The 23,640-nt window shown below is 38.3% G+C and overlaps 4 protein-coding genes and 1 non-coding gene across 6 annotated transcripts in view; 3 read left to right on the forward strand and 2 right to left on the reverse strand.

Moving 5' to 3' along the window:
* The window catches only part of nsd1b (nuclear receptor binding SET domain protein 1b), a 34,653-nt gene extending 33,664 nt beyond the window's left edge, over positions 1-989 (forward strand). The window contains exon 25 of the mRNA XM_005748312.1: positions 126-989. The gene's annotated coding sequence lies outside the window, so the exon portion shown is untranslated. The remainder of the gene's footprint in view (positions 1-125) is intronic.
* Positions 990-1,529: 540 nt separating this feature from the next.
* rab24 (RAB24, member RAS oncogene family) lies at positions 1,530-14,716 on the reverse strand. Of its 2 annotated transcripts, none has more exons than XM_005748318.1 (9): positions 14,220-14,716; positions 13,312-13,511; positions 11,696-11,764; positions 10,267-10,345; positions 7,423-7,490; positions 6,636-6,735; positions 5,759-5,809; positions 4,570-4,629; positions 1,530-3,580 (listed from the first exon to the last, which is right to left on the reverse strand). In XM_005748318.1, the coding sequence occupies exons 2-9, from the start codon at positions 13,426-13,428 to the stop codon at positions 3,513-3,515; spliced, it is 612 nt and encodes a 203-aa protein (XP_005748375.1). In that variant the 5' UTR covers positions 13,429-13,511; positions 14,220-14,716; the 3' UTR covers positions 1,530-3,512. The 2 variants fall into 2 exon arrangements, with proteins under 2 accessions (XP_005748375.1, XP_013770177.1); XM_013914723.1 differs by having other exon boundaries at positions 1,530-3,583; positions 14,220-14,715.
* A 1,072-nt stretch (positions 14,717-15,788) lies between these two features.
* On the forward strand, positions 15,789-20,956 carry pgrmc1 (progesterone receptor membrane component 1). The gene is made up of 3 exons (XM_005748320.2): positions 15,789-16,225; positions 18,183-18,338; positions 19,044-20,956. Exons 1-3 carry the CDS (start codon positions 15,931-15,933, stop codon positions 19,136-19,138), a joined length of 546 nt encoding a protein of 181 aa, XP_005748377.1. The 5' UTR covers positions 15,789-15,930; the 3' UTR covers positions 19,139-20,956.
* A 1,125-nt stretch (positions 20,957-22,081) lies between these two features.
* On the reverse strand, positions 22,082-22,192 carry trnal-caa (transfer RNA leucine (anticodon CAA)). Its single transcript has 2 exons — positions 22,155-22,192; positions 22,082-22,127 (listed from the first exon to the last, which is right to left on the reverse strand). It is a non-coding gene; the product is annotated as a tRNA-Leu (tRNA).
* Positions 22,193-22,675: 483 nt separating this feature from the next.
* The window catches only part of cox7b (cytochrome c oxidase subunit 7B), a 1,945-nt gene continuing 980 nt past the window's right edge, over positions 22,676-23,640 (forward strand). The window contains exon 1 of the mRNA XM_005748321.2: positions 22,676-22,801. Within this exon, the coding sequence (XP_005748378.1) occupies positions 22,765-22,801 (37 nt within the window). The 5' untranslated portion in view covers positions 22,676-22,764. The remainder of the gene's footprint in view (positions 22,802-23,640) is intronic.

A 23,640-nucleotide genomic window follows, 5' to 3' on the forward strand; every position in this document is an offset into this window, starting at 1 on the left:
TTGTCGGGACGCACGATGCTGGCAACACCTGCCACAAAGGCCCGAGTCAACGTACACGCAGGACTCCATAACCTGGAAATATTACTTGTTGCTTATATTAAATCCACTCTCCTCTCCATTTCCAGTTCTTCATGATGACTCACATCAATTAGTTGGTGCTTCAAGATCCAGGACTACCAGTGAAGATATGACAGGCTGCCTGGAGTAGTCTTAACCATGCCAACTTTGTCTTTCCTGGTGTTGTTGGGAAAAACAAAATGCAGTATAATGGAATCAACTGTTTTTTAATAGATGTAGATTTGGTTTGCAGCTACAAATAGACTCTAGATTCGAACATTTCATGCCAAAAAAAAAAAAACGATTAACTGTTTGAAAGTTAAAGTGTGAAAGATTTCGTGCCATCCTGGGACATTCAGCTCCACTGTTGTTGGACTGCAGGCTCACGTCGTCCAACAACTAATGGTGTGCAACGCGAAATGAACGCTCAGCCTTGCCCTTGCAGTCGGAAAGAAAAGGTAGCACTCAGTTGGCTCCAGTGTGTGTGCTGTGCTCTGTAGTCATTATTTATTCGCTGGTCTGTGACGCACAAACGGTGACGAGGGAGGGAGGGAGAGCGGCGGGGTCGGTGCCCTCCTCCCTCGTTCTTGACCCCCGCACTTCTCGGGGAAACAAAAGTCTTTCGGAGGGAGCAAAAACGTTTGAAACGGCGGACTCCTGTCACCACGCTTGCACTTGGGTATGTGTTCTTGCCACGTTTCGCTCTGTCTTCAAGCTTAATATTGTCTGTGTGTTATCTGCCAATGCCTTAGAGTGTATTTCTTTGGAGATATTTTTAAGGAACAATGTCGCCCCTGTGAGAGCCAAGTTTCCCTACTAATGCCTTTTTACAGTTGCCCAACAAGAAATGTCTCATTCCAGTGTAATTATGTTAGATCTCAACCACTGACCTGTCAAAACAACTGCTATATAAATATATAAGAAGACATGAAATAAGCATCTTGTGGCTCGTATCTTTTTTTTTGTTTGTTTTGAGATTAATAATTATAAATCTGAAAAGAGATCTGTGAGATACTTGGATGCTTTTTAAAGCCAATAATGTCAATTTTTAAAATAATTACATTATACCACATTATTATTTAATTAAAATAAATCACACAATCAAGGATCCAAATTAGTATGTTTTCACTACTATAGATATATAGAAATAAATATTTTTTTAATATGATATTTTGTGAATTATCAAAATTTTCTTTTTTATAACGACAGGACAGTCTGAGCAATAAGTTACAACTTTTTCCATTATTTTCCATTTATTTCTTACAATTTAAGCCCAAAGAGTCATGGTGACAGATTTCCTTCATTGCAGCATTTTTTTATGCTTTTGAAATTGCACTTATTTTTCTAATACTAAAATATGTCATGGATTAAGTGTGTAGTTAAAACTTATTTATATCAAGAAAAAGGAGTTTCACTGGTCCGATCCACTAAAGTGGGCTGTAAGTGGGGGATAAAAAGCCAAACATACCAACCTGAATCAAAAAGGTTTTTAGTATTCCTCGAATTCACTTCTGTAGGCAAACGTGCAAAGATTTATGCTGATATGCAATCCAATGGCAAAATTGCGCATATACAGTATTTTTGTCAGTCTTTGCCAAATATTACACACAAGCAAAATACTGTGGATCAATTCAAACTTACAATCTATCTGCGTTCTGAAACATTCTTGGAATGAGCCTTTTATTTTTCAGAACAGATGTGGACATCAGTTGTTTTTTAAAAAATATTTGCATCAATATTGAACATCAACACATCAAAGCAGCAACCTACAAGTCCATTGCGCAGTACAACTTAAAAGGCAATAAATTAGTGACTCGAATCTTAAATATAGCTTTAAATGTTTGTGGGACATTACAATGTTAGCCCACGAGGCTTTTCACTGATCGTCCTTCTGCAGAAGAGCTTCTTCCTGAAATCATTTGTACATTCCAAGATTTTCCTGCTAGAAATCTGTCAGATATATTTCTTTCTTTGAGAGATGCATTCAAACTTAGAAAAACAGTAGATTATTTGTAGAAAAGTAACATTCCCTAAAAATGTTCTTTTAGGCAGCTCAGGCCATGCAATTTAATTACAGATATGTGGGCGTGTTGTTAGTCACCTCCTTAAAACCAGCTTATTTTTCGGACATTTTTACAGAAATCGTAGCTTATGATGCAAAACAGATCTGTTTTAGCAGCATTTAGTGTTCTTGCTGTGTTGGACACAGCAATTGGACTTCATACTGGATTTTTTGGGGGGGGGACATTTACACCCAATTCAGGCATTATTATTTAAATTATTGTGTCTTTGGGAATTATGCTTTTTGGGCCACAGTTTTTGGGGGGTTTTGTGGGTGTTGGTGCACTACCTTGAGTGGCAACTAGGACAAATGCACAACAAGTCTGAGTAGTGGCAGCGTACGGCGCTTTCGTGGCTGACACATGGCAAAAGATGTACTGTTACTGTAAAGGCCTCTATAAAAGAAAAATGTCGTGTGTTTTGCCAGTTTTTCAAGTATTTCACTTAAAAATGCAGCGGGTAGAAAACTAGAAAAGACAAACCAAGATTGTGCCAGAATCTACAACCTTCATCCTGAAGCATGAGCTTAGTTTGGTCTCCACACAGGATTCAAACCCTACTCTTCTGGGTAAAAATTCTTCTGCAAAACCCAATAAGCTACCACATATGAATTCTTACGCAGGCTTTTTCTTTTTTTTTAAACTTAACTGATTGATTTCTTTTAAAGCCTAAAATCAGAGCGTAGAGGAGTTGCATGAGTCTAGCGCCCTCTTGAAAGGTTATTATGGGTCATGTTGCCTACCCCGGCTTTAATTAAGAGCAGGAACACAAGTAGTTTTCTGACACACTTCATCCTAGCTGGCTTCTCCATCTGTGTAGCCTCCACTGAACATGAGCAGGACTGACAGATGTGTTTCCACAACAATGTTAAATACAGTTGGAGGTAAACAAAATCAGCATTTGCAAACAAACAACTCCCCCTCCCAAAACACAGCAACCGCTAAAACACACAGCATCAATCGAGTTCTCTTTCAGTCTGGCTTCAGTGAGGATCCCACACCCTTACCACTGCAGGCTGTTGTCCAACCACAGTGTTGCTTCTGATTGTTTAACACTGTGAACTTGGGGAGGCTTATCGCCCTGTGGGCTGCAGGAAAGTCACAAGTTGATATGGTGATAAATATGAATAACTTGGTGAAAAAAGTGGGCATGGTGGTCTTTAAGTCCCTCACCACCCAGCAGTTGAGGATCCTCTTCCCCAAAGTCTTGCAGCTCTCAGTTCATTATGGCACAAAAGAAAAAAAGAAACATATCCAACAAAGTATAAAGAGTTTTGTTTGATTTTCCTTTTTGTGATTTGGTACCACATTCATAGATGAGTTACAGCTTTCCAGCATTTCCAGGTTTGACTCCAGCTGAGGGAATGCAAACACTTCCTGTCCTGCTCCTCAGCATCAGTTGTTGTGACAACAGGAGTAGAAATAAGAGTCCTTCTTCTGGCCTAAGTCGACGCCCGTTTCCTCTGCTATGAAACAAAAGTGATAGGACTTTAAATTAGTTTGAGATCATTTCCAGGAGATAAACACATTGCATATTGCTTTTACATTTTGATAGTTTGTATAGATTAGAGAAAGTCCTGCCAAACCTAAGGAAACCTGTTTCACCCATTTCCCATTTAAGTTAATTAGCTGAAAGCTCTAACTTTATATTCACATCTAAAAGACTGGTACTGGTCTTTTTCCCCCAAAATTTTAGCAACAAAGATAATAGATATATTTTCTGCTTTTTTATTTTGGATTAATACTATTTAAAAGCCCAAAATGTGATCCCTCATGCACCATCCCATCTGAGCACTAATACTGTAGTGTCTAAATCTCAGCTATACATTTACCAAACAGAAATTCTTGGACCCAAAAAAAAAAAAAAAAAGAAAGAAAGAACAATTGGTCTCAGCATTGTTTATTTATTACATATTCTGAAAGGATTTTTATTAATTTCTGTGCAAAAAAGTTTTGTTTTTTTTAATCCATGAATTTTGTTTGTAAAATGTTATAACTTGGTTTCTTATTTTTTTATTTTAAAAAGTATTTGTTTTAATACTACTAGAAAAAAATCTTTAGATATAAAGTATGTTGACTTGTATTCCATATAACTGTATGCTAGTTTAACATCATAATATAGATGAACTATTGATTTTGATGGAGTAACAACAAATTGCAATAAAGTAAATTAAATATAAAGTCATTAAATAAAAGTCAAGGGCGTTTATTTGTAATCCTTTGTTACTTCCATGCTTTTCTTTAATTCAAACACGTTTGTGGATGTGTAACATTTTTAATATTTTCTGCACAGATCCTAAACCTTTAACTTTAAAAAATTAGATTTTCCTGAAAGTTCTGCAGTAAATTCTGCTACGGATAACATAACTTCAAACAAATTTCCATTACCCTTGCCACATGAATTGATATAAAGATAACAAAAACAATCTGTGTACATGAACGACACGCTTACCTGTCATATACTGGAAAGCAGTGCTGTTGTAATCCTCTGCAACTTTCTGGAATAACTCATCTGGAAAGCAGAGGAAGAATGAGGCCTGTCAGTTTCCATCAGTTCGTATCTGTCATGGCCAACAAAAACAAGCCAACTCACATTCCTAAAACCTGGTGTACAGCACGCAATAGCTTCTTTTAGTGTAAGCAGGCTGATAAGGGATGCTCCAAAACCTGCATCCAGCGAGAGAATGCTAAAAGCCACAAAGGAGACAACGCTCTTGTTCTAACTAGACTTTAATCATCAGATTCAGCCATGGCCTCACACTAGAATACTGGCAATAATCTACCAATTAATTAATCCATTCATTAAGCTTCTTAGATTAAATATTTTCTCTTGTCAGGAAGTAAATTAAATATGTCTGGCTGTGATTAGCGGAAAATTATGGTAACACTCTTTGATCACACTCGCATAAAAAAAGAGAAAAACTCTTAAGTGCACAAAATTTATCAGTACATATTAAAACTATGTGCTAATAAGTAACTTAAAAATAACATTTGTCCAGTTCATGTCAGCTGTTTTGTTTGAAGAAGGGTGTGAAAATATGCAGAGATTCTCTTGGGTAAACAAAAATAAAAGGTGGACTTGGGTGAATCAGTAACCTACTTTTTATGCCATTTTGGTGGATTTTGTCATGTCAGTTTGTCCCTGTTTGATTCTGGCTACACACACCAATTCGAAAACCTCATGATGCACTACTCAGATCTTAAGCGGTCACCCTGTGTAACCTTCCTTCTGCCTCCTGTTTTTGTGAAGAAATGTGTCTAAGTTTGACCCCTGTGTTGCATTTTTACAGACAGAAAAGCTGCCAAAGAGCAACAGTTTTGATACTCTTGAAATGTTTCCAATCAAAAACTGAAAGGCTTTCATTTGCACATACAACACTGCTAAGAATACATTTAATCCAAAACTGAGTGGGTATCTGCAGCAGCTTCAAGCGTCTTTTATGAGGAGCCAACTTGTATCTGCCATGCTGTGTTCTGACCATCCTCTGATCATCCTGCATGTTAACGAAAACATACCCATATTTTTAATGCTACAGCTCACTTCCTCACTCATCAAAACCACGAATGAATGAATGAGGCTGCGGTCAGAGCCAACAACCTGTGTTACATGAAGTCTTCCGGTGACTCGAGGTCGAACTCACCTACATTATTCCCCGTTTTACTGGAGGTCTCAAAGTGCTGTGCACCAATCTCTGTGGATATTAACCAGAACATTCAGATTAAACATCAGTCAGTCTGAAGGACAAACTTATGTAAGTGAAGAGAAATTGTGTTTGTGTTGCAACTCGGGCTGATCACACAGAGAAAGCAGACAGAAGTTAGAGATTTCTTAACATCCTTTTAACAACATCCAGAGTGTTCACAAGCTCTTCAGTACACAGTCTTTCCCCCAGTTTCAAACATGACAGCGCACGTGGAAAATCCTGTTTCTAAGGTTAAATGATCAACTTTGTCAACACATCTGACTGGTCTCTTAAAGCTGTCTCGGATACAATTTTCAAGAAAAAGACAAGAAAATATCAGAAACATTCAAGGAATCAACTATAAATCATTTCCCACAGCTGAAGAACATTTATAGAGTTCAAACACATATTTACAGTATATAAAGTAAGGAAAATGACTCATGTACTAAACACTCAGGGTATTTTTAAGTGACACTGTGGATACAACTGAAACTGTCTGTGATCGTCTGTAAATTTGTTCACATATAAAAGACAAAGTTGACTAGCTTTATATCAATAAACAACCAAACTAGGTTTTTTATTCTTCCATGTTTTATGTATTTATGTTTACATTTTAGAAAATTATGAATGCCTCAACTTTAGGAATTTGAAAATTTCGAAAATCAGAAATCAGTAACCTGAAAAAACCCCACAAGACTATTGCTCAACTGTTTTCATAAGTAATGCATACTGTTAAGCATACTGATGTTAATTCACTTCTGACCAGGCCACCGTCTCAGAAAAAAAACATGTTACAGCGTAATCTTTCTGCATGTCTACACTCCACTGGGCTCACCTTCAGCAAAGTCCTGAGCGTCGTGGTAGTCGATTTTGCGAAGACTCCGGTCTTCCTGGATCAGGTCGCTCTTGGTGCCACACAGGTAGATCTTACAGTGCTGCAGTGCACAACACACACCAGAATAAAACACAATGTCCATTACTGACATGATGGAAATTTCAGAAATCCAATGTGGGACTTCAGCTTCAAGTAAACCTGGCTGACAGCAGACTGTGCGGCCACAGATAGTAATAACACATACATTTATCTGGATCAATAAAACAATCAAATAAAATAAAAACAATCTTCCATAAGGTTGTGGACTGAACTCTTATATTTTTTTTACTACAAACTGAACCATCTGATCACATCCATCAAGCCGAGTCTTATTTGATTAGATATTGCCTGCTTTAAATATATGGTACTTTCAGCTGTGTAAAGGACTGAAATAGAGTTCAGAATGAGACAGTGTTTTTTCAGTGCTTCATTATCCTAACAGATGCATATAAACTGACTGCTTTACAAAATGGAGGCCGGATTACCTCAGAGGCAATTACACTGAAACCCCAATTTAGCAACCAACACAGCCAACTAGCAGAGTTACACCATCATAATATAATTTTATTGTATAAATCGGCTATTGTATAAACGCAATTTGCTAACTTTACTTATGGTGTAAAACTGAATGCCCCCAAAACCCTTTTGAGCTTCCATATTAAGATGACTGTTGGGCGTGTGAAGAAAAAAAAAATAAAATCACATATCAAATGACGTGCAATCATTTCAATGAAAGAAACCATCTTACCTCCTCGTAGTTTTGCAGCTCTTTGACCCAGAAGCGAGCTCGCTGGAAGCTGCTGCTGTCAGTCAGATCTGAAAGCCAAAAATATACAGCAGACTTTTCAGTATTCAACATCCTTGTCTAGACACACACACACACACACACTCACCAATCCATACAGAGCAGGCACCCCATATTCATCACACATTAAAACTAACAGCCAATCTGTCCATTATTTGTTTGATAATATAATTGATTAAATATGCTGAAAGATTAGGCTATAAGGTGAAATACAATCCAACTTAAGAAGGAGGAAGTTAAAGAAGAAAGATGTTAAACTAAACATCACAGCAGTGTGACTAATCTGCTGGGAAATGACTATCCACCGACTATTTTTACAAAGTTCCCCAATGTGGAAAAAAGACACAGATCTGAAAGCAGTTCAGGACTGGACAGTGGCTCTTTGGTTAGAGGCCAACACCACACCAACTAGTTTGCTTCTTAACACTTAAGCCAGGATTCCTTGATGCCGATTATAGGAAATGGGGTAATACACTGAAAGACATACAAACTGATAATGCATTACTGCCGTTTAAAATGATTGAGAAATATTGTATCCCTAAACTCAATTTCTTTTGCCATTGACAAATTTGATATTATAGATTGCAAAGCACAACCGTACATATCTTCTATCAGAAAGCTGTGGTTTCAAATGCCTAAAATGATAGCCGTTGTTGCCACCTGTGGTTTTTCCAAGACCTTAGATAGATGGAAATGGGACCTTTCTGTCACAATAAATGATACTGAATAGGAAGATATACAGAGATTACAGACTGGAATTGAAAACCGGTGCTGCTTGAGAACCGGTTTCAAATTTTCCACAGCACTGTCATATGTGCACAGTTGAAACAGCCCAAAGCATTGGTAGCTGTAATCTTGTAATCTGTAACATGATTATTTAAAGTCGGATTAAAATGCCCACAACATGCTGAAACATTTTTCTACACAACAGCTCAAACCGGACATCACAACACCAGTTTGATTTACACTTCACCTGCTGAAATCATCACCAGGTCGAGTCACTGTACCTGCCTCTGAAGGATTCTCCTGACTGTTTTACAGAGTGCAGTGATGGGCAGGACGTCTCATTTATGAAATGGAAACTGCTGCCTCGAGTGAGTTGTGGTAGCACCGAGCAGAACTGGTACTGAAGCCGACCCACACTTTCGTTTTGACCCTCATAACTTCAGAATTTATAATAATAATAATAATAATAATAATAATAATAATAATAATAATGGATTGGATTTATATAGCGCTTTTCAAGGCACCCAAAGCGCTTTACAATGCTATTCATTCACTCTCACATTCACACACTGGTGGAGGCAAGCTACGGTTGTAGCCACAGCTGCCCTGGGGCAGACTGAAAGAAGCGAGGCTGCCATATTGCGCCATCGACCCCTCTGGCCAACACCAGTAGGCGGTAGGGTAAAGTGTCTTGCCGAAGGACACAACGACCAGGACAGAGAGCCCGGGGATCGAACCGGCGACCTTCCGGTTACAGATGCGCTTCCCAACTCCCCTGAGCTACAGTCGCCCAAATGAGGGTGGGAAAACAAAATCTGAAACTAAGAAAAGAAACGCAGGCCAAGCTGACTTGTCACAGTTCTTGTGGTCCCCTTGTAACACATTAACTCATTCACTGCCATTGACGTCTATAGACGTCAATTACGTTTTTCAATGGGAAGGGCTAGAATACAACCTCGGGCAGCTTGTCAGTGAAAACTGAAGCCCACCAGCAGTAAAAGTAGACCTGCAAGGAGGTGCAGGGTTTGCGCACGTAAGGGATTGCGCAGTGAGACAAAAATGTGGTGCAAGTCTTGTTGTGTGCCCTTGCATCCCGGAAAGTGTTATAATGATTACCACACAAAAGTGAATTATTCATTGTGAATAAATGTTTCACTATGTACATTTTATTTTTTCATATATTTGTAAATAAATTGTTTTGATAAAACATAACCTTTCTCAGTGTTATTTCTGTTTTATAGAAGTGAAAAACTATTTTATATGTTAGAGGTGTCACAAAGCAAGAAATATTAGTGTCAAAGGCACTTTTCTGCTTGAAATGTATTTTTCACAAAAAGCTCGTTTTCTCCCTTTTTTTGGTCAAAACAGGCATTTTTGGTGGAACCCACCTCTCTTCTACAGCTGATTACTAAAGAATGGAAAATGGTAGAAACAAGCTTTTTTTTTGGATGAAAGAAGAGAGTCTGTTCTTCATTTTGGTAGGTTCAGCGTTTATATGATCATAACACACAGTTTTCTGTGGCTCTTCAAAAATGAGTAAAAATGCTCAAAAACTCTGGCAGTGGGGAGTTACCTGATTTGAAAATGGCTGGCAGTGAATGAGTTAACAGTCACGACTCGCCTATTAAAAGAACGTATCATGAAATTCAACCTGGCTGTGACTGAAAGTGAGTGAACACCATCATCTTTATAAACCAGATATGCGCGTCATAATTATCAGCAACACTGTGCCAATTTGCACACCGGCCAACTTGACATTCTTGATACTGATACTCAAAGCTGCTTAACAAACGCGATTTTGTTGCAACACTGAAGTGGTTGTAAAATTGCTCTTAAATGTGTTTTTCAGCCCTAAACAAATTATTGTGCTAACTCATGTATTTAGGCTAAGTTTAAGTTACAAGGCACCAAAAACAGTGGAAAAACAAGGATAATTAAGAAGCACCAACTTTCAACACACACAACAAATATTAGCTGATTTTGACAGGAGGTCAGGGTGAGTATCCAGTGAAGTTATTAACGTAGGAATATCTCCTCTTCACTGTAAAAGTATAGATTTACCATAGCAGACGATGGCGGCTCGAGCTCCTCTGTAGTAGATTCTGCTCATGGCTTCGTAACGCTCTGATCCTGCTGTGTCCTGAGTGGGAAACACAAGAGAAGAGATGAACTAACTGGAACTGGAACCTAAACAGTGATGAAATGATCAGGAGAGAAGCCTTAACTTTTTGTTTAAAGCTATCATAAACAGCTCAAATGCTTTATCTTTATGCCGCAACAGGCTGTGGTTCCAAAATTTTACAGGTCAAATTAATATTATGTATTTTTTTTTTTACCTCTATTCTTATTACCATTTATATGAGATATGATAAAAACTACTTTCATTAATAACTATTTGCATCCACCCACACACACGCCATCATTTTTACATAGTTTCCACATTCACACAGGGAAACCATTTGTTTAGCTTCGGACTTTTAATCCTTTAGCAGGTTGAGTCAGGACAGCTATGCAGAGAGTTCTTCTAACTGCCACTAACATCGACTAATTTAAATTAAAGTTAAGATACATTAATACTGGGTACATGCTGATGACATTAATCTATTCTGAAAGGAAAATTCAGAATCATCAACCTTCAGTTAGGTATTTATTATTTATTTATTTATTTATTGTCATTGTCAAGAACAATGAAATTGCGTTTGGGGCTTCCATACAACCCCAAAAAAAGAAGAAAATAATAAATACCCCTTAAAACCCAAGTGTACATATTTAACCCAGTGTGACTCCAATGCAATAGACAATCCTTAGCAATAACATGAGAACATGACAAGTAATGTTGGTAGAAATTCAGACAAAAGGTAGTAATTTAAGTATGATTATATTAATGATATAAAGAGGCTGTTGTTTTGGTTATTTCCTAAAACAGAAACCAGGTAGTCAGTTAAAAGCTAGGTCTTTGGAAATGTGATCAACACAAAGGCCTGTAGGGACAAAAGCACAACATGGGGTGGAGACCAGTCAGCTTGGCTGATGGTGCACAAAAAGGAAAATTCTGGACCGTTTATTGGAATACACATGGTACATAAAGTTTTATTGTGTTGAGGAAGTTTTGGTTGTGACATAGCAAAGCTTAGCAATATTAGTTCTCTTGGTTCCAATAACTTTGAAGCTGTGACACCATGAGTGCAGTGGGTAGTTGGGTTTGGAAAAAATAGACAAGAGTTACTGTTAGTATGAACCTTTTAACAGCATAAAGTAGCAACTTCAGCAGGACAAATGACATCAGACTGGCTTTGCTCTTAATCATGGCTATTTTCCGGTCTTCAAACAGAGGAAATTTTGAAAAAGGAAAAAAAAAAAAGGGAAATATACAAAATTCCTTTTTGGGTTTATGAATCTTCCATCAGCTCATTGAACTGCAAGAAAGGGATCAAATGTGAAACGACTGACTATCACAAAGCACGTACATTTTAGGCAGCCTCTAACTCACCCATATTCCAAGAGTAATCACTTTCTCTCCCACCTGGATTGGCTTGGCAACAAAAGCAGCACCGATGGTCTGTCAGAAAGAGAGAAGCAGTGGGGTTAGACACTGCAAACATATGATATGACTGCTTTCAGCCATGTTAGATTGATATTTGTCAGATGATATGTGGATTTCGTTTTTTCTTAAAGCTTTTCTCATTTCTCTAATTTGTGCCTCCTCGAAATGTACGCAGGTTTTGACACAGAAATCAATCTCATTGCGTCATACTGAAAGACTTCGTGTCTCCTAAAATCCATCTGGAGGACAGAGGAAAGGAAGAGAGATGGCTTGATGGAGGAGCTTTAAGTAAAGATCCACAGGTGTTTTCTACATGAGTGTTGTAGGAAATGTAAGCAATATCTAGATTTTCCAGAAAATCCTAAATATGCACTTTGAATACCATTAAAAGCTATTTTTATCATTTTGACGTTAATTGTTTTTTGTTTCCATTTGTAGATTTTAAACATGATGTGTGTTTACTTACATCTTCTATTTTAGTGTTTGTGTTTTTGGAGACTTGGAAGGCTAACAGGTTTGCCTAAACCAGAAAGCATTTTGGGTTAACTCCTGCGGCTTTAAAGAGGCTAATGACTTGTATAAAACGGGTGTGACACCTAGCAGGAATAAACGAACCATGGTGGGAAAAATACTTGATTATTTGAGATGATTAATTGGATCATCAAACTTTCTGCACCTCACAATATTGTCACATGGTGCAATTAGAAGTGGTCCAAGATATAAAACAAGTGCCATTAATCCTGTTGGGTCTAAGAAAACAATTTATGATGCAGTCATATTTAATTGGAATCACTTTAAAATAAGGCTCATAGGTGAAGATGGCTCACTTTGTTAAAAGCCTGTTGCATTGCCCACACCTAAGCTCGAGGAATCGAGAATAAATAAACTGTTAAGTGAGAACGAGGGAGGTCAACACTGTGAGGATAAAACCAATACTTTCACACTCTCACATGGAGAAAGTCATCAACAGAGCAGCTTCTTTTACAAGCTAGAATTGAGGATGTCTGCCTCATAGGCCTACAGCTGCAGAAATGAGTGAGCTGGAGCCTTAAATCCTTAGGTGGGGCCTCCTGGTTGTTCCAGACCTACATCTGAAGGTGCCTACTTTGGAATTACCTACCTGAGGAGATTAGGCTTGCAGAGTGGGTAACCACCTCTTAGAACTCTCTTTTACTTGATGTCTTACCTTATACTTTTGCCTTCTAGGCTCCCTTTATTCTTTTCTTATACATGTATAAGTTTACATTTTTTGTCCAACTTTAATGTTTAGATCTGCCATTGATTGGTCTGTGTTTGTCTGTTTGTCAAAGCCCTTTGCAAAGGTGGTATATATAGAATGTTTACTATACTGTTATTATTTAAGGAAAATGCAGCATTAGCTTGCAGAAATGTACTAAAACATTACTGCAACTCTACTTCCTGTCAGAGCTTTGACGCATTGAAACAATCACAGACTTGATCTTCTGTTACCACAGCCTCCCTTGGGCTAAAGTTAAAACTGAAGCCCTTCATGGAGGCAGCAGACCAACATGGAAAATTGAAGTGGAGCAGCTGACACTCACATTCTGGTACGGGCCCACCAAGAAGCGATGGTGAACATATCTCTCCACCAGACTAGTCTTCCCCACGCTCTCTTTTCCTAGCATCACCACTTTGACGTCCACACGCATTGCGGTCATAACGACGGCGTCTGGAAAAGCCAGAGAAGAGACCACGGCACAGCAAACAAGGGAGAGCAGAGGGGAGTTGATTTATAAGGCAGCTGAAAAGAGAAAATACACGAGTTAGAGACTGAACTTTATAAATCATGCACTGGAAACAATGAGAAATTACCAACTTAAATCCTCACCCGTTCTGTAAGAGTCTGTTAACACCATAGTTACTTCACAGAGAATCTCACAATCATTTTTTTACGATTTGAATCTCTGGATGCATTTCTTTTCTTATTTTTTCAAAGATGAAAGTGAAACAAAACTGCAGCAGTAAGACCCAACCCTCAAAAACCTACATGAAAGAGGTAAAGAAAAGGGTACAATTGTAGCCTTAATTTCTAGTTTAATCTGACTAACAACATAAAACACGAATTATTTCCTTTATAATTATAGCTACTACTGCATAACTGCTGCACTTGTCATTGAAAATAACCACTAATTATCATAACGTAGATTAAATATTTATACACTATGTACTTTACTATATTATTTTAAGATAACCTGAATTTAAAAGGAAAGTCTTACTAGGTGTGTTTCTATTCCTGAGATATAGAGTTAGCTTTCATTAGAGTTTTACTAAAGTCTCTTTCTTTTATTTTCTCTTAATAAAAAAAAGCAAAGGTGTGGTTTTACTACCTTGCATGAAGCTAGAAATGATCCAGCTAGCTTACTTGCTCAAACACGGCCGAGCATTATCTTTACAGGGTTTCAGGGCTCCCGAGTTGGGCTAGGCTACATATAAAAACATCAAAACTCACCGGGTAGCTAGCTTGACTCAACAAATCTCTCGTAGCATCAGATCTCCTCCCAGCAGGAACCAAAACCAAGGCTGAGCCCCGTCTATCAAATCCGCTTTAAAGTGGACACAGCAGCCGTCGACTCGCTCTTCATCTCTGCTCCCAGCCTCGCAGAGCCGGGTGGTGTTAGTACTGGTAGCGCTGGCGGTTAGCTCGGTTAACGTTATTATTGTTGCGCAATGAGTGAAATTATAAACAAGCCTTCAGTCAGCTGAGCGTGTTACCGGGACACACGGGAGCCAACTGGTCATGGTTTCTGGTTATCAGGAATCCAGTCCTCTGAAAACAGGTTCAGGTTACTGCCGCTGGGGCAGACACGAAGCTAAGTATCGTCTCTGTGAGGAAAAAAATCGCCAGCTGAGCTTTGTTTGGGTGGGTGGGAACCAAATACCGGAGAGAGGCGGTTTCCAAGAGGAAGTGGACCGAGTTCTATGACACAATCGACGGATGTTGAAAGCCACAAATGACCCTACCACAACCAAAGCTTTTTACTGTTATTATTTAATTCAGTCTGCCTGTGTGCACCTTAATCTCATCAGAAAATCACCCAGAATTTTTAAAAAAAGAGACTTAAATCTAGAAGAATACAAGATTACAAGTTGCACACATAATAATAATATGTATTGATTTAGCATATTATACAATTAATTCATGGATATATTTATCTCAAGCATTAATTATTGAATGAGACCACCAGGCACAAGAAAATGATCCACTTTTTTAAACTTGATTTTATAAAAACATTTTTATTCAAAAGTAACAGAGAGTCACAAAAAGACATAAAACAACCAAAAACACTTTCACACCGAGTCCAAAGAAGCGCGTTTCTGTCATTTTGCGTCTCTGTGTTTGTTTTATGTGTGTTGCTTTGTTTGTGTTTGACTTATAATAACATAACTTTGTTGTGGTGGTCATTTTTATCTCTTTTAATAGGAATATGTAGCCATTATGTAGTTGTGCTGGGACCTTCTAAACATTTTAAGCCTGTTTTTGTTTACATTTACTCTTTTTTTTCTTTTTCTTTTTAGAAATATATCTTTATTTACTTATTTATTATGTATTTATTCTGTTTTGGAACTAATTAAAGACTTATCATATTAATCATTTCTAAAACAGAATTATTGTTAGTTTTTTGTGTAAAGTTATCAATATAATTATTGACGATATCCACCACAGGACCAAGGACATTAATTTAATTCGGGGACCAAATGAAGAAAACAAAGACCACATACACAAAAAAGACAAGATGCAGTCAAAAACATCCAAAATGAACACAAAGGAATTAAGAAGCATTTGTATAAATTTGCATCTCAGTATTTATTTTATGTGTTGTTTTGTTTAATTTGTTTGTTACATTACATAACTGTTTGTAGTCTTTTATATCTTCTTTTAGTGGTGGTTTCATGTCGCACCGTAACTTCCTTGTTGTTTTTGGCGCTTTTTAGACTTTTTTTGGCCTCCACAGATGATTGTTACATAGACAAAGTACGATATCTATGGAGGCACTTAGAAGACGTTGATTGGTCCAAACAGCGGACTGTAAGGGTGAGAGAGAACTGTGATTGGTCCAGGGATCACAAGCGCTGGCTCGGCCCTAAGCCGTTGAGTAGTGTGAGGTCAGGCTCCACCAATCCCACCCAGCACACACTGTTCAGGGGAAAGAGACGACAACATGGCCGAAGCAGAGAGTAGCGAGTTAACTTCTGGTGGAATTTTTCAGGAGATCTTCACTTCTCCGCTGAATCTGACCCTGCTCAGTCTCTGCTTTTTCCTTTTGTACAAAATCTTCCGCGGGGACAAACCACCGGAGCTCAGCGAGGAGGACAAACCACTGCCCAAAATGAAGAAGAGAGATTTTACGCTTGCGGAGCTGAAGCCCTACGATGGGCTGCAGAACCCGCGGATCCTCATGGCCATCAACGGAAAAGTGTTTGACGTGACCAGAGGGAAGAAGTTCTACGGACCAGGTAACGTTCGCGCGTGCAGTGGTTACTAACTGTGGTGTCCTCGTGCCACGAACAAAACCAACGGCAGTTAGTTTAGCGTGGGTTTTAGTTTAGTTACTATCGCTAAATGCAAAAAAAAAAAAAAACTGTTGCTGCTTGGCACAACTTTTAGTTGACTTCTGTGTCTTGGAGCTGGCGCCACACCCCCTTTAGTTGTTTAACTGAGATCCCGTTTCATAACAGAGGGGCTGCGGTGGCCTTGGAGCCAGAGATCGTCTATGAAGACGTTGAGTTCTCCTTAGAAAAAGGGCTTGATCCCTGCAATGTTTAAAACATACCCGATGCTTCTTCTGTCCATAGAAGAGTCCAGTCTATTAGGGGTTTAAAACTGCAGTAGGGACCATTCAGGGTTTTATATGAGCCCCGGGGCATCCAGGTAATATAGTAAAAGCACAACAGTATGTACTGTGCGGATGGAGGACATAATATAGGAGTCAAAATATTGGTGCCTTCAGAGCTTGACACAAAGTAGATAGACTCTGATTGGTCTGAATGTGCGGTTAACATGTAGTTAATGTCTTAATAGCGGTTATCTAGATTGTTCTTTTTTATAGCTTTACATTTGGACTACTTTGAATTAATTTGACTATGTTTTTTTTGTAGTGACTAAGCAGAATTGATCTAAAACTCACTGCACCATCTTATGGTACAAACTGTTATTACACAAAAGTACAACCCAGCCCTGGTTCAGTTTCACTTGATGTCTCATCAATGCAACACACAACGCTTTGGATAAGATAAGATAACCTTTATTAGTCCCACACGTGGGAAATTTGTTTTGTCACAGCAGGAAGTGGACAGTGCAAAAGTTATGAGGCAAAAATTAGGATACAATAAGAATAAATACAGTACAAAACTGTACAGGATAGAATAAATAAAATACTATATACAGTGGAATAAAATAAAATAAATATACAATAAGATAAAAAATAGAATACAAATACAAATGCTATATACAACTGAGTAAAAACACAGATATAGCAGTTGTTTCTGATGATAGCTTTACAGAAAATGGACAACAATACGTTTAAACCAAACAAAATCACTTAAGCTGCACATTCCCATTTCTGAAAACCACTTTCTAAGAGGATGAAATGAAAGAGTGAAAACCACCAGGACTGTCATCTTTAACAAGCTTTTTTTAAGTTCCATTTAATTAATAAAAGCCAAAAATATGTTTAGCAAATGGCCAAAAATCTAAAGAAAAGTCTGAGGCCGTGAAAACACAAAATTTAAAAATTAGGTAAGTAAATTAGTTAGGGAAGTATCTGGATGTGGATGATATGATTTCCTGGACACAGTCAATTTTCTCTGTGACTTTTCACTTCTGTGGAAACGGGCACAGAGTGAGCACTCTCGGGTTTTGTCTTATCTAAGAATGTAACCTCTGTTGCGTGTAACCTCTGGACAACATGATAGTCATCTGTCACGCAGATTTTCTTAGTGCATTCCACACCCTGCCCTGTAGCCTAAATTCCACGGTTTGTCTCATTTCAGGAGTTTGGATCATTTATATTAAAACTTGCCCTCAAGTTGAAAAAGCTTTGGCAGCTCTCGAGGAAAACCTTAGGACTGGCTGTTGTTTGCTGTTGGGGGGGGGGGCAAATAAGGCTGATTAACTCTATATGCTGATCTTTTTGTTATATCTTTTAAATAAATCCAAACTGAGGCAGGTGGTTACTCACCTAGTTCAGTATACTCTGGGATAAGACAGCATTCGTTAGGAGTTTTAAACACCCTCAATGATATGAACCACATCTTTGGGGGGGTTTTGGGGAAAATGTATCATTATCTGTATTTGAAATAACCTTTCTTTAACGTCAGATTTTTCCTCAGCGCGCTCTGTGGTTTAAAGACAAATATTCAAGATATTTTCCCATGCACGATCATCTGATCGTATGTCTTCCTCACCTTGCAGATGGACCGTACGGAGTGTTTGCAGGCAGAGATGCATCCAGAGGTCTGGCAACCTTCTGCCTGGATAAGGAGGGCCTGAAAGATGAACACGATGACCTGTCGGACCTGAACTCCATGCAAAAGGAGAGCCTTTCTGATTGGGAGTCTCAGTTCACCAGTGAGTGGAAGATAAAGCACACTGTCAGGTTATTAGGGTCCAAAAATGCCACAGAAAAAAATTTAAAAATGTTTTACAATTCTTGTGTATTTTATAATTTACTAAGCATTTATAGTAAAATAAAGCCTGTACTTAGATCAACCAGGGTTTCAGTCAACAAGTATGTCGGGCAGTTTGATTTGCCAGCTCTTAATCCATTATCTCCCTTTACCCTTTAGCCACAAATATTTATTTTCCTCACTGTCAGTAGCCTGTTATCAGATTAAAAGGATATCAGATTACAACTGGATTGCTTTAAGATTGTTTCCCATCATGCTCATAGTGCAAATTTGCAAAAACCCGTTGGAACCGTGGAGGTGAAAAAGGAAGAGATTTTGGCCATCTCTGCCATTTATGTGTTCAGGGCTTTTTCCTGAAACAGCCCAGAAGCACAGAGAGAGAGCGATCAGAGAATGTCACTGCTTGTATGAGCTTAAACAAAATTTCAGTGATAAAATGTTTGATTTTCATAAGAAAATGAGAAAAAGAGTAACTTGAGGCAGCTCTGGATGAGTTTCATGGCCACCTCACGCAGGTGGCCTTGGTGTGAGGTCACATTAATAAAGTGAGACAGCTGCAGATCGCAACGTGCAGACCTTGGCTGTTTTCCCTTCGGGTCTTTTTTCTTTTTCTTTTTTTAAATTAGATTTTTCTTCTACGTTTCAGTGAAGTACGACTACATCGGCAAGCTTCTGAAGCCAGGAGAGGAGCCGACCGAGTACACCGATGACGAGGAAGGAAAAAACAAGAAGGCGAACTAAAACATGAACCGTGACCACAAGGGGAACAAGATGCCTTAATGTATATTGGTAATTTGATAACCCTAATAGGGTCGCTGGAAAACTCCTCCACCTTCTGTCCATCTACCACTACTTTTGGACCAATCTCGGCTTGTATACAATGACTGAATTCAGTTTATCTTTATTAATCTCGTCTGAAGGCATTAACGGTTAGAAATGCAGCTTTCTAATGTAGAGTTCTTTAATTGTTTAGAGCTGTTACTATAATCTCTCAAACACTGATCCACCAACCAATCCCAGCGTTTTGTTGAGCTCCTGGTAGTTATGTGGTGCTGAAAAAGGTGATCAGCTCATTTTGATGGTTGCCAGGTTTCGCTGTAGGGAAGCGATTTTTGGTTATGATTGGCTGCCCATCAGAAACACCAGGCAGAGTTCTGTGCCTGAGATAACCATATTGCTGACATCCCCTCTCTGTGACCTCACAGAGACCCAAAAGTAGAAAAAACTGTCTGAAACTGAGCAGTGTAAAGTCTGAACCTTTGGCTCACAGGGGTTAGTTGTACATTTGAGTCTTTGGGCCTGTGTGATAAGAAAATCCATTGCTGTAAGATGACATAAATCACAGGAAATAATAATACACTGCCCTTGACACAGACTTGCGTCATTAAATCAAGGCCTTAAAGGAGGTAGTCTAAACACTGCTGGTGTCATTGTTCTGTAGCCGCTACATTGTGCAGTTCCTAACATGATAAGTTAAATCTAAAACTCGTCCATTGTCACTTTAATTATAAGAGTAAGTACATTTTCCTTACAAACTACATCTAACTTTCACATCAGGCCTGTTGTACTGATGATCTCTGAAGATTTGTACCTGCATGCATGTTCAAACTGTAAGAGGATGATGATGTACCATAGGTCTGTTATCCCTACCCTTCGGTTTACTCCTAACAGTTCCTGTAGCTGGAAAAAAATATTCCAAGTATAAAGGTCAAATTTTGCATGGCATAAGTAAATACACTAAATCTGTCCCAAAAATGAGCTGATTTTGAGGGGATTTGGTGGGAACCTTTAACATATTTGATTGATCTTATATCAATGGCTCCATAGTCACTATTAACAAGTGAAAGATCCCTGGTTTGACTCCAGGAAGAGACACAGATCCCTTTGGGGTTCTTTAAGGGTATCTCTCAGGAGGGAACAGCTGAAAGTAGCTTTATAATACTACTGTGACAGTGCAGGTTGATGTGTTTCCTCTGCATGGAAAGGCCATCTTCTCTCTCCCTCTGCTGTCTCCTGCGATCTTACCACAGAACAGCAGTTAAGCATTTTAGCATCTGGATTCAACATCCCAGACAAAGGATTTGCTGCTCTTTTCATTCTCAATTTGCTTTTTGACCTGTAAAAGCAGTAGACATGTAAAAACCTTGTCAGTAAATGAATTAGAAAAAATGCGTAATGGTAAGTGCGGTCACCGTGGTGCTCCTTTAAACGAACAAACATTTGGAAATTTTTTCCCCCCCATTTATTCTGTTTACCTTGATTTTAACACTAAATCCATGATGACAGAGAGACCAAAACCAACCCTCAGATCAGCTGTCATGGACGTAACAGCTAAACTTTGAAGCGTTTTCAAGCCTTCAGACGTGAGTTCATTTGTAACTCAGGAGTTGTTTCTGACTGTAGAAAAATGTTTTCTTCTATGTAACTTCCATTTAAAACAAACAAAACATCCAATATGTTGACATTCCTGGTATGCGTATATATATTATTCATCATACAGTCATACTGTTATAATCCTGAAATGATGTTTTGATTTAATTAAAAAAACTACAATATGAAGACTTGACTGTCTTGTGTCTTTCTATATCTATATTTAGATTTTATTGAACATGTTTACATGCCTTTATGTTTATGCCCAATTCCGACCCTACCAAGCTCTTCTGACAGGAGTGGCACCCAGTGTGGTCTTTTCCTGATGTAGCCCATCTGGTTTAAGTTTCAGTGTGTTGTGTGCTCAGAGATGCTCTTCTGCATACCGCGGTTATAACGAGTCGTGTCATGGTGTGAAGACAACAACCTTGCCTTCAACACTGATAAGACAAAGGAGATAATAGTGGACATGAGGAAGAACAGCAGCACTACTGCTATGGACTGCCCTCGAGATGAAGGTTCAGAAGTGTGAAATCTAGAACATCCCAACTCAACTCCTTTTCCCCCACTGCTATCAGACTCCTGAACAGCTGACCTACCTCAACTGCAATTTTGCACATCAGGTCGCTTTGCACATTAAGCTCCTTTGTACATCCATCTACATCAACATCTGCATACCACACTTTTCTTTGCTTACTTATTTGTAATTATTTATCTTTTTTATTATTATTTTTATCCGTATTTTATCTTTTTATTTATTTTATTTTATTTTATTTTATTTTTGTTCTTTTACCCCTTACCTAACTTGGCATTTGTGAATGGACAGCAAAGGAAGAGTGTCATTGCACAGAGAATGCTATTTCTTCTGTACTGACAATAAACACTTTGAATTTGAGTTTCTGTTACCTTCCTATCAGCTCATAGGAACCTGGCTATTCTCATCTGACCTCTTACATCAACAAGATATTTTCACCCTGAGAACTCACTGGGTAGTTTCTCTGTTTCTGGACCATTCTCTGTAATAGTTGTACAGGAAAATCTACGTGGATCAGTGTTTTCTGCAACAGTTTTCTACACTTCATTTACATCTGAAAAGCACTCTGATTTTAAAAAGTCCTGGATTGTGCCTGACAAACACAGGATTCCTACAAAATGCAGTGAGTACTTGTGCAGAAAGCTCAGAACATTAGCATAAATGTTTGAGCTGGTAAACTTGTTAATTAGTTCTAAACTAATTTGTAGAAATTAACTAATAACCTACTCAGCCTACCCTAATCATTTTGTATCATCGATTTTAACCAAAAAAAAGTTATGTGTCAGAAGTGGGATTCGAACCCACGCCTCCATTCGGAGACCAGAAGTCCCGTCTCTGCGGAAGGAGATTATCCTTGAGTCTGGCGCCTTAGACCACTCGGCCATCCTGACACGGTGCTCAACGATGTTGTTAGTAGGGCTCTTAACCCTAACACTGTGTAGCCTATGATTTGATTTGATTGTAATATATGTCGTTATATTTCTTAACAAAAGCAACTGCCAGTTATGTGAGCGTATTTTACAACTTTATCTCAGCTTAAAGTGCGTATTTATCTTCTGTATTCACTTTTAATGTTCAGACTTTATCTGCGCATGCTCGTTTTAAGACTCGTGATGATGCTGCGTTCAGGGAATTTAGAAGAGTGGGATAAATATGAAGTCATTTATATTATCTTTAGCGGATATCCGTTTAATTTGACATAACTAAGCATCAGCATTAATTCCACAGGTTTTTAATATAGTAGGTTGATGTGAAAATTGAAAAACATCGTCACGAGAACAGCTCATTTGCTAGCGGAGACCAGAGCCTTTTTATGGAAGGTTGAATGACTTACTCAAGTACAGTGGCGGGGACTATTTTACTATTGAACATGAACGCAGCATAACTTCCGCTTTGTTTACGTGCGGCGGCCATATTACACTTCTGTGCTTCAAGGGTATCTGAAGACATCAAGCTAGGCAACATGTACCGGTTTGGTAAAGCTGCAGTGAACATTAGCGGTAAGAAAGCAGTTATTTTCATATAAACTCGCCCTAAATGGTTGCGTTTTTAGATCGGTGTGCTGTTTAATACTAGTTGACCTGGAGAATGACAGTTTGATGGGCCGGTGACCGCAGTCAGCGTGCAGACAGGCTAACCTTAACAACCCTGAAGGAGGAAATCTTAAAAAGCTGTTTTCCCGATTAATTTAATAACCAGAGTTATATCCCGTAAGTGAGTCATTATTAGGTAGTCGTTTTAAAGTGCTCCTTATTCAATAAACATGTCGTTGTCCGACCCTCTGACCTGCGTAACTCGAAGACGTGACAGGCTAACACACTTGCAATGCTCATTTCTTTATCGAGTATTTATCCTAGTATGCATTCATTTTTGAAAGTACGCGAATGTACCCGTCTGATGTGAGAGTGCGATACTGCAAGGGCAAATAAGATTAGTAAATCTCTTGACTTGCCCTTCTAAAAGAGGCTAGCAGAAAGCGAAATTGATTGTGGAAGTATTGAGCTTAACATTTAATACAGCGAATTGTACTCACAAATACTATTTATTACAGGAGAGCAGAATGTACGTGCTTATTTTAAGCATGTATTGGTTTCTTTAAACCCCACTTTAAAAATGAGTTACTGTGTATGTTATGAAAGGGGACAACTGTAAAAATACACAAACACATAGTTTAGATAGAAAATAGAAGCGCTCCATGAATACCTCTACATATACATCAATAATAAGATGAAGTAAAAAAATTAAACAAAAAGATGTTTGTTTAGATTTGTTTTGTTTTTATCATTAGTTTCTGTTACTGATTGATTTTGTTCCTTTTTTTTTTTTTTTTTTTTATTTT

Source organism: Pundamilia nyererei, unplaced genomic scaffold (genome assembly GCF_000239375.1).
Source record: "Pundamilia nyererei isolate P.nyererei 1_Seehausen unplaced genomic scaffold, PunNye1.0 scaffold00219, whole genome shotgun sequence".
NCBI lineage: Eukaryota > Metazoa > Chordata > Actinopteri > Cichliformes > Cichlidae > Pundamilia > Pundamilia nyererei.